The sequence below is a fragment of the Sebastes umbrosus genome, chromosome 20 (assembly GCF_015220745.1).
Source record: "Sebastes umbrosus isolate fSebUmb1 chromosome 20, fSebUmb1.pri, whole genome shotgun sequence".
Taxonomy (NCBI): domain Eukaryota; kingdom Metazoa; phylum Chordata; class Actinopteri; order Perciformes; family Sebastidae; genus Sebastes; species Sebastes umbrosus.
Window position 1 is genome coordinate 9,787,309 of NC_051288.1, and position 11,244 is coordinate 9,798,552.

Sequence of the window (11,244 nt, forward strand, 5' to 3'; positions counted from 1 at the left end):
ACATCAACAGCATACTCAATGAACATGTTTTTTAGTTTGCATACGGACAGTTTTGCATGAAACCTGCTTAGTATTGGTATGTACTGTAGCATGGATTTTGGACACAACTCGTTTTGTTGAATCCAGTCACAGTTTGACTGATGTTTTATGGATCTGGGACACAGCGACATTGAGCCAGCATACTGTACAGAGGACCCTGAAACTGAAGCAGCATGTGGAATTCAGCCATCGTTGATTTCATAAATTAACCTGTGCTTTTCCTACTGTGAATGTTACCAACTTGGTTAGAAAACGTCGGCAGAAAAAGAAAGGATTTGAGACATGCAGGCGTCAGGGGAAAATCTCATAAACACATTTTGCTGATTGATGGATGCTCCTACTGTGTGTCATTTGCAAAAAAATATATTACAATTAGTATTTCAAAAACGTTTCAAGTGAAAAATAGAAGGATTTCATGCTAAAACAAGGCAAATAATGTTTGTTTTTTTCTGTTGACATTGTTGACAAAGTCCCATTCCACTAAGAAATGTGATTTCCTTATTCCTGTTTAGTTGGATATGTGAGCTTCACTGTGCAGAATGACAGTTTGACACCAGAAAGTTGTCTTCACAACTGTATTCATCTGCTGGAGGACGAAAGAGGAGGACGTGAAAGTAGTATGAGAATATATATTTAACTAACACACTACTGATGTGGACACTTGAAACCTCCAGCACACATACGTACACTGGAGAATGGACTTTTCAGTGAAGTAGGACACACACAGTATATCTGCATATTTATAGGTTCTGGATTTTTCAATGAGGGAAAGAGAATAGATTTAGAAATTAATTTAAATTTTTAATTCATTTGTAATTTTTAGAATTTAATTTAATTTTTAACGAGGGAATTGATCTTTTTTTGTTTTGTTTTTAATCAGACAAAAAAGTATTTGTATAGCCTATGTCTTAAACATGTCTGGAAGATGGTATTGCTGATCTCATTTCTCCTGACATCCACTAAAATAAGGTAGGTAAAATAAATACGTTGTCTGGCAAAAGAATGACAGGAAAACCCATACGATGCTGAATAAATTCTTCTTTTATGAAGAAAACCATTTCAACATCTAATCTGAAGATAATCCAATGGAGCTTGTTTTGCCTATTTTTAAAGCATTGTTAAACACGTCATATTTGTGCTCACAGCTCCTGTGTATATACTTATAGAGAATACTGTAAACCTAGTCTATGTCAGCACTAGACACTGCACATACAATATGAATGCTGTGTTGTTCACATTTTATCTTTAGGATGAATTCTTAGTCAGCATGATGCTTTCTTTAAGTGACTTTTTTTCCATCTAGAATCCATCACACAATACTGTACCTTTGTTCCTCATTTACATTTTCAAGTCAGTAAAATTCCTCTTGTGGAGTTTCTCCTCTGTCTTTGGATGTCCTTATAGTACTTTCCCAGTTTTGGACACAGACGTAATAATGAAGGAATAAATTCAGTCTCTCCTCTTACAGAGTCCAGAAGTGCAGGTTGAGATGTTGGGGCTCCAGGACGTGTATGGGAGGCCCCGTGGGCCCTATGTGAACGGGGCCGTGGGAGGATCTGAACCCAGGCAGGGGTGGATCCGGAGTGGATAGGATGTAGTCAATGCTAAACTTGATCTCTGACTCTGGTTTCCCCTGCTGGGTGGGGTTCGGGATGAGGTGGTTCTGCTGGGGGCCTGTCCTCGGCCTCTCAGGGTTCAAAGGGCAGAGGGTGGCGTCGGGTTCGTGGCGCCGAGCCGCGGGTACGTGCTGATTGCTGTGGCTCTCCAGAGGGTGGAAAGGGGTTTCTCCCGAATCACGGAAGCCGATTTTCATGTTCCTCCTGCGCCGGCGACGCCGAAAGTTGCCGTTTTCAAACAGGTCAAGCATGGATTCACAACCGGTGGCAAAAGTCCAGTAGTTTCCCTTTCCCTTCTCATTGCCCTCTGTCCGAGGAACCTGTGGGAAATATGAAGAATACTTATGAATTATTAAAAATATCACACAAGGATGATGACTGAATTGCACACTATTTTTTTAATTGATTATATGTATATGTGTGTTTGTATGTGTATATACTGCGTGGGCGTATATGTGTATTTATGTATATATGTATACAGTATATATATGTATATATAAATAGATTTTATTTTATTGTTTTAAATTTTATTTCTTTTACTTGTGTATATTCTTTTTACTTATATATCTATTTTTTGTATATATGTTTTTCCTGTATCTATACTGGCTTATTTTAAATTAATATTAGGTTTATTAAGTTTCTTTGTAACGAGAATGTTATTATTGGGGACGTGGGTGAATGTTTGTTCTGTTGTTTCAAAATGAACAAAAAACTAATAAATATAATATTGAGAAAAAATATCACACAACCAATAATATTATGAAGAAAAAATACACCATCACTGCTGGAGAAAAGAAAAAAGAACACTAAACTACAAATATCTGTCCTTCTCCACTACTACGAAGGTAAAAAAAAGACATAAGGGATATCATTTATAGTGTAGAATTCCCTTTAACAAGCACAGAAACACTTTAGTATCTTGTTAAACTGACGTCATTTCCCAGCGTCCAGCCTATGTACCTTGATGAAGCAGCTGTTGAGAGACAGGTTGTGTCTGATGGAGTTCTGCCAGGCTCTCTGGTTGGAGCGGTAGTAAGGAAACCTCTTCATGATGAACTCGTAGATGCCCGACAGAGTGACCCGCTGCTCAGGGCTCTGCTGGATGGCCATGGCGATCAGAGCTATGTAGCTGACACACACAAACGCACACTTTAGTCAGGCAACACAGTGTGAGACAAGTTGAACACATGATGATAAAGGTGCTTGACCATTGTGTTTTGTTTCTTTGAATGTTTTTGTCTTCTTTTCTGACCTGATGACCCTTTTTCCCTATGCAACAAACTGGACTTAACAATTTGATGAAGGTGACAAAATCTAAAAATTACTATAATGCACTTTATGTAGTTATTATAGCAAATAGAATATATATTTTCTGTTTTGCTTATGGGTTAAACATGAAAATAAATAAATGTTTCTTTTGTTTACCAAAGAAGACAAATACATGTACAGTTCGATATCTCTTACAGTATGAACAAACATTTGTAAGAATCCAATAAGAGAAATCTAAATGGACTTTTTTATGTTTTGCTGCTTAAACGGTACGGTCCACACCAATCACAGATATAAAACATATGAAAATCTTAATGTTTTACAGCTCAGAGCTCAGAGAGCCACTCTGAGCACGAGTAACATTTTTGAAACATGTCATCAGTTCAACATTATGTTTATGAGCAATTCTCAGGAATTCTCATAAACTGATAAATTAATTGTGTGTTTTTGAGCTATTAAAGAGCAAAGACCAAACAGAACATTATTATGGTTAACTTATTTAGGATGCAATGGAAGGTTTTGAATATTATCTTTAATTTGATTTAAATAGAGTTTAAACAGATGCATGTAGTAACGGGAAACTAGGCTGCTGTATAAAAAAAACATCTTTACATTTATATCATTTTATAACTGACAAAAGTCTATGAAATAATCATGAATTAAAAAAAAAAATTAAATTAAAAACTGGATATTAACAGAAAACCACTGAAGGGAAATGATGCAACTGACTAAAAATAAGACTCAATCGTACACTATTAACTAACTATGCAATGTCTATTTGTGATTAGTTATATGCTTTAAAATGTTATCAGGAATGCACTTTCAGTAGTTTGCACTAAAATATCTTTTTGTGTTGTTTTGCCAAAAGTCTCAAACCTGAAGGGGAAAAAAAAAAAATCAGACGGAAAACACTTTTGAAAGGAAAAATGAAAATATAATAAATATTTTTTCATGTCAAATTTTAGCACCTACTAAATATATATGACATAGTGGGAGACAATGTTTTGTCAAGTTATGTGAAATTTAAAAAATAAATGAAAATGGTCCTTACCTGTATGCGGGTCTACACATTTTCTTCTCTTCGTCTGTGCTGGAGGAAGGGTATCCGTCTCCATCGTAGTTGAAACAGTTGAAGGGGTAGTTGGAGTTATCAAACATATCTACGCTTTGAGGAGTCGGACGTGTGATCCAAACTGTTTGATCCAAACTGTCTGGCTCCTCTGACTCTCCTGAACCCAACACCAACACCCTATCCTGCTGCTCTGCTCTGCCACCATGCTCTGCTCAGCCAGCTGACACTCACTCTGAGCTCTGCTGCTGCTGAGGGCCGCCTCCAAACCCCCCTCTCTCCTCCTCGTCCCTGCTGCTCTCCAGGTCTACAGGACTACAGGTCTACAGGCTTCAGGTCTACAGGCTGCAGGTCTACAGGTCTACAGGACTCAGGACCAGCTCTCTGAGGGCCCTTTAACTCTTTGTTCTGCTCTTGTTTTCAGCTTTTTTAGATTCACAAATCCAGATTGTTTTTGTTTTTACCTGCTCTGTATTTATCACCAGCTCTGTACAAGATGTCCCACTCCATCTCATCTTTCAAATGAAGCTGTCATTGTGCAGACAATACGATACAGAAAAGTCTTAAAAACCTAAATACGCTTTAAACTGGCATTAAAGACTTCTGCATTTACATTTGTATGTAAATGTAAGTACAATATAGCCTATAAAGTAGTAGGTAATCATTCAGAAAGAAGTCTTAGTGTTAAATTATTACCTAGGATATTTATTCTAATATCGTATGTGCTCCAGCTGTGTAGTTCCTGACGATGCTTCATTCTCTTATCGTAATAACAGGCTGTACTCGACCAGCAGAAATTCTTAGTCAACCGACACGTGATTTTGTCGACTAATCGATTAGTTGATTTGATAGACAGATCTGTGAGTTTCTCCACAAATAATCACACAAAAGCAGCACTTTAAATGTTATGTTTACTAGAGATGTGCTCATAGTTTCTTAGAAATGTCATGCAGCGTGAGAAAAAGCATAAAAATGACAAATCGACTAAAGACATTTAAGTCGACTAAGACCAAAACAGACCAATTAGTCGACTAATTGAAGAAGAGAGGTCATTCTTATACTTAATAGGATCTGTTTTTCCAATCAAAACTTAATCCTGTTAAAAGTTACAACCATGCCTACAGCTGTTAGATACATTTAGTAGAAACAGAAGGATGTTTTCTCTCTGAAGTGTAGAGTAAAAATGTAAAGTCCAGCAAACAGGAAATGCTGTAAATGCAGAGCCGGTGGGCTTCGGTGAATCAAAATAGCTCTGGGCTACATACTATAGCTGTTAGGCTGCTGGGCAGGATACTTTGTTCCCTTTCATATTTGTATTTTCAGCAGCATAAAATGACCCCAGGGCTGCGGGGTCTGTTGGTCTTTGTTGAGCAAATAATGGATGCTATCTTTAGTCACTTTTCCAGATCCCGGTCCAAATCAGAAAAAAAAACCTCTTTCAAAGATGCTCCACAGATTTAGCATTACATTTTTTCTATACGTTGTTACATTCACGATGGACAGTCGATGCAGCAGAAACACAGATATTGTCTTCCTTGTCAAAAGCCTGGTGCCTGCTTTACCCACAATGCAATTCAAGTGCCGACAGTTTGGTCAAAGAATGTATATTGCCATGACGTGAAAGTCAATTGTTTGTTCCATTGCAACATCAATGCAAAGCTATGCTTCCGCCATTTTGGACTGAAAGCGACTATCGGACGCCGTAGAAAAGTAAAACGAAATTAATTCTATAATCTATTGTCATATTTAATATCTCTACCGAAATGGCCTGTGTTGAACAATGAAAATATTATAGATATAATAAGCATTTTCAGTCCAAAATGGCGGCAGCAGCTGTTGTCATTTGCTTCTATACTCTTTGGTTCGGTCTGAGATTCGGGTGTGGTACACAGTAGCCAGATTTATTTCATTTAGATTTCAGATTTATCTATTTCATTTTCAAACTTGTACTTGTACAAACTTGTCTTCAGCCCCAACCGACGCTGACTCAAGTGACATCACTAGAGGCAGTTAATTCAAATGTCACGTAGCTCCCTCTGGAGCCACAAAAGCTTTTATACAACATTTTTCAGAGATGCAGTAGTACTCCCCCGACACCTGTAAATAGACTTTGACGTGTAAAATTAGTAGAGTGCCCTTTAACTTGGACTCAACTCGTCCAGGCCGTCTCACAGTAGCAGCCTGGTCGTCCCACCTCCGGCAGGATTCTGGGTGGTCCGCTGGGCTCGTAGGCCGCCTTCATGTTTTATTCTGCCTCTTTTATAGCCTAATCTCTCTAACTGTACTTAAAACAGCTATCCCCCAAACCAACAAACAAGAGACTTTGCATCTTTGTTTTCTTTTTCTCTCCGTTAACTCTTTGGGGTGTGTGTGTGTGTGTGTGTGTGTGTGTGTGTGTGTGTGTGTGCGCGTGTGTGTGTGTGTGTGTGCCCACTCTGGCAGACGTTTAGTCAACAAGGGGAAGTTTTGTAGATGTTATCTATAATGCTCCATAATGGCCATAAATTGTTTCCGTGTCTATAAAACAGGAGGGATGTGTATTTTGAGGGGATCTAAACGGGGCAATTGGAGGTCTCCCGTGAGGCGACAGAGGCCGGGAAAACAGCCTGAGGTCCGCCAGTCCTCTGTGGGTGGCCCCGCTGGTGCAGGAGGAGCCTACAGGCGCTATATCGGTCGACACATTAAAGCAATTCTCTATTTATTTCGGACTAATGAAGCAGCTAAAAGGTCAACGCTGTACTCAATTTTAGGTGCAGGCCAGGATTTTTTGAGTGGCTTCATAAAAAGCTGTAGTACATCTTGATGCATGAAAAGGAATCTGGATTGATATCAGTGGTCTCTGTGTTTGTCTTGTATATCGTGGTATTGTGGTTTTGATGTATAGGTGAAATAAATCCCATGAGGGTGGGTGTAAAATGACCCCAGTGATGTCATCGTGGTTATGCAGCTTGGGCTTGAAGATTACATTTTTTTTTAATAATAGTCCCAAAACAGGGGCAGTGAAAATTTTAAAATGTGGACATTTGGCATACGGGTATTGTCTAATTATTATAGGAAGTGAAGGATTCAGTGTTTTTGGATGCCTCTGATGCTTCAATTTTGATCTCTCTAACAGTTAAATCCAAATAATAATACAAATAATAATAAAAATGGACGAGAATAAACGATCCTTTGAGAGGGAATTAGAATTAATAGGGCTAATTGAAGAAAGCTATTTTCTACTCTCCTTTTGCTGATTGTAAAAATGTTGTTTATTTGTCTTGCAAAATGCCTTATTTGAGGCATGTCATTATGTTCTATTTTTTTACTGATTTTTATTTTAATGAAATGCTTTATGAAATGTTTTAGAATTTTCTGTCTTTTTTTATCTTTAAAAAATTATGAAATATTGCATTATGCACTTCAGGGCCACCGTAAATAGACTTTTGGTATAAGCAAAGCTACACCTGTCTGTCTACATGTCTCAGAATGTAGCAGGCTTTTAATTTAGAGCAATTTATTTTATATTAAACAAACTCATCAAATAATAATTTTCTGAATGTAATTCACTGTTCCTTTTTTTTCTTAATTCTGTGTGTGTGAAAGCCCCCTGAGGCAAAATTGGGATTTGGGATTTTGGGCTATCGAATAAAATTGACTTGACTTGACGTGTAGTCTTCAGTACTACCATTGATGGAATTATATATTCAAGTACTAATTGGAGAAACTTAACTTGAGTAATAAGATTTCACAGCACTTCACACTCAACTACAATTTAAAAGGAAATACATCAGTCTAAATTTATTTGACAACTATAGCTTACTTTACAATTTTTTTTACATAAATATGATGCTTTTAGGATGTATTTGTTTCGATTAAACTACACAACAGTATATAAGATAGTGGAGCAACACAAATCTAATAGAACATATAAAAGTAAAACACAGTAAAAACAAGTGCATTTGACACTTTTAAGTACATTTTGCTAATATAACATACACACTTTTACTTACCTTTTCAATGTAGGACTTTCACTTTTATATTCCCTTTTCACAGCAGCCATTGTGACATGTCTTTGCAGGGTAAACACAGGTGTAATTAATAACATTAATTGCGGCCCTGTTCCATTTAGATGTGCTGGGACCCTGGTGTTGAACACGCAGGCTCACTGGAATGGCTGTGACACTAAATATAACGGGACCATAATTCATTTTCTCAATACATCTGTGTGTTACCTCGCAATTACATGTCAAAATGGCTGCAGTGAAAAGAGCCTTTGGAGTATTTTCACAATGGGGAATTCCAACTTTTACTTAAGTTAAAGGTGATCGATTCCATTTTCTGCTTCATACACGTCACCGTTAAACAACATAACTGACTTCATTAAACAAACAGCTGCCAAAGTGCTAAAAATGACCTGAGCTCATTCAGCTGTCTGAAGCTGTCTGGGACTGATTGATTCATACAGAGCTGTTAACAGACCAACAGAGAGAAGCAGAGTTGAGGAGGAGAGGAGGAGGTCACCGTATCAGGTTGGTCTGAACTGAGATCAGATAAGCACCTCACGACTCACTCCCATGACGAGGCTTCCTCTGGCGTCCTGTCTGCGGCCGGCCGCGGTGATTACAGCCCTTAGTTCTCCTCTGGTCACTCTCTGTCCCTCTGATGGTTGTCTCAGACTTCCTCCATTCATAGCCATGTCTGCCTCTCTCTCTCTCTGTGTGTGTGTGTGTGTGTGTGTGTGTATATGCATTTATGTAAACCAACCAAGTAGCTTTTCCGGGGGCTGTTCTGTGAGGAAAGGTTATCAAAACACAACAGTGCACTGGGAACTGTAAACATGCTTGTGCACAGAGCTGTGGGGCTGAGGGCCATTTTCCTTTGCACTGTACTGTGCAGCCATCCTCCTCACCGCCACCATTCACTGTCAAATTACAACGGGTCATAGATAAGAGATCCAGAACTGTGTTCGTGCCACACGAAGCAGCTACAACACCCAACAATTCAGATTTATTAGTTAAGCTGATAGAATGCTGTGATTGTGCTGCACACAACAGAAATAGCAATCCTTGATTTCCTATCACTGTTGGATGACAGGAACTCCGATTGTGTGATTCATCTGTCGGTTCCAATCTTTGTGGGCATGATACATTTCCTCAGGTTTTTTTGGGGGAAATTCCTTGAAGATTCCTTAAAATTTAAAGTCCCCCTCCGGTCAAAATGTGTTTTTCCTATTGTGACCATATGTTTGAGCTTCACTATGCAGAATGACGAAGGCTACCTTTTACATTCATCTGTTAAACGGGGAACGTTTCTCTGCGCTCACTTTAAATCTAAGTTGAAGGCGTATACGTATACAAGATGATTAATGACATCACAGCTAGTTTGGAGCCAATCGTGGTCGTGGTTTAGTTTACAAACACCAAGAATGGACTTTTCAGTGAATTAGGACACATCTTATGTCCAGTAGTTAAACCTTTGAAAATAAAAATATTTGCATATTCATAAACACAAATTAGTGCTGCACTGGGTCAAGAAACTCGGTGTTGGTAATGTTGAAGTAAAAAAACAGGTGCTCTTCAAGGATAGAGCAAGTAGTCAAATAAAAATAAACAACAAAGATTGTTCAGCTCACTTTTAAAGGAAGTCCTTGGTATTAGTTGGCAGTCTGGAAAACATCAGGAGCTCTGATTGTGAGTTAAAAATCCTTTATGAAATTATGGATGACCACTAATGCGTTTTGTCTAATGAGGACAGGTGCTCCAATTTAAAAAATCATCAAAGGGTCATGTGACCTGAGTCACATGACTCCCATGAGAGTGCTAGGTAGCCACTTGAAACTCTAATAAGACATGACAGTGAACAGATCAAGACACAAATTATTATTCAGGTATTTTTATATATTTTAAAACATGTCTGGAGGGGATCTGTAAGATTACCTGCTTGACATCAAATTACCTCTCAGCAAATATTAAATAAACACTGGACTGAAGAAAGATTAGTGAAGTAATAGTTCAATATTTTGGGAAATATACGTATTTGCGTTCTTTTTCGAGAGTGAGATGAGAAGATTGATATACATCTGCTGTGTGCTAAACTAGGTAAAGTTTGTTCTCAGAAATAAAGAAAGAAAATACATTGTTGCAGTATTTTTTGGATCATTTTATATATATGTATATTATGGCTGTCAAAAATATAGAAATTAAAATATATTTTAAAATATTTAATCGCATTTTTTATCTGTTCAAAATGTACCTTTAAGGGACATTTGTCAAGTATGTAATACTTTTATCAACATGGGAGTGGACAAATATGCTGCTTTATGCAAATGTATGTATATATTTATTATTAGAAATCAATTAACAACACAAAACAATGACAAATATTGTCCAGAAACCCTCAAAGGTACTGCATTTAACATAAAAAATATGCTCAAATCATAACATGTCAAACTGCAGCCCAACAGGCAACAACAGCTGTCAGTGTGTCAGTGTGCTGACTTTCCCCAAACTGCATGTGATTATCATAAAGTGGGCATGTCTGTAAAGGGGAGACTCGTGGGTACCCATAGAACCCATTTTCATTCACATATCTGGAGGTCAGAGGTCAAGGGACCCCTTTCAAAATGGCCTTGACAGTTTTTCCTCATTAAAATTTAGCGCAGGTTTGGAGCGTTATTTACGTCCTTCACGACTAGTTAGTATGAAATGGTTGTTAACAGTAAGGTTTACCAGTTTCATATAATGCCAGCATTTTCACTCTAGCTTTAAAACTGAACCCGGTACAACCTCCGGAAGATGGATTAATGCATTCAAGGAAATTAGTGGCGTTAAAACGAATTTGCATTAACACGTTATTATCGCGTTAACTTTGATAGCCCTACTATATATTATGCTTTAGTCCTGTTAAGTGTGTACTGTGATCACTGGAACCTTAAATACCGTTAGACTGGAGTAGTAGTTTAACTGCTGATTGAAGGAGGGAGCTGTTGTAGTTCTTTCTGGCGAGGTCAAAGGTCAAAGTACTTACTGTAGTGGTCCTTTAAAGGGAAGAGGTCTCATTTTATATGTCAAAGTAAATTTACTAGTTATGTGAAGAACTACTCAGCCTGTGAAAACGGTGAAGGGAATTCTTTAAATTTAACAGAGACGGACTCTGTAGGGCCGATTATTTCCCCTGATGATGTAACGTATAACATTAAAGATGTATATTAAACAAATACAAACTCACATCCTTCTACTCCTGATAAAAAAAAAACCCATAGACACACTA

The 11,244-nt window shown here is 37.8% G+C and overlaps 1 protein-coding gene across 1 annotated transcript; it reads right to left on the minus strand.

The window, feature by feature from the left end:
* Positions 1-1,057: 1,057 nt before the first annotated feature.
* Positions 1,058-4,254, minus strand: foxl3 (forkhead box L3). Its single transcript, XM_037755617.1, has 3 exons — positions 3,976-4,254; positions 2,616-2,784; positions 1,058-1,975 (listed from the first exon to the last, which is right to left on the minus strand). Exons 1-3 carry the CDS (start codon positions 4,080-4,082, stop codon positions 1,502-1,504), a joined length of 750 nt encoding a protein of 249 aa, XP_037611545.1. The 5' UTR covers positions 4,083-4,254; the 3' UTR covers positions 1,058-1,501.
* Between the last annotated feature and the right edge of the window lie 6,990 nt (positions 4,255-11,244).

Coding starts and splice junctions, on each gene's coding strand:
- foxl3 (XM_037755617.1), bottom strand. CDS start 4,082: ATGTTTGATAACTCCAACTACCCCTTCAACTGTTTCAACTACGATGGA. Junction 2,785..3,975: donor ATGTGTAGACCCGCATACAG/GTAAGGACCATT, acceptor TGTGTGTGTCAG/CTACATAGCTCTGATCGCCA. Junction 1,976..2,615: donor TCAACAGCTGCTTCATCAAG/GTACATAGGCTG, acceptor TATTTCCCACAG/GTTCCTCGGACAGAGGGCAA.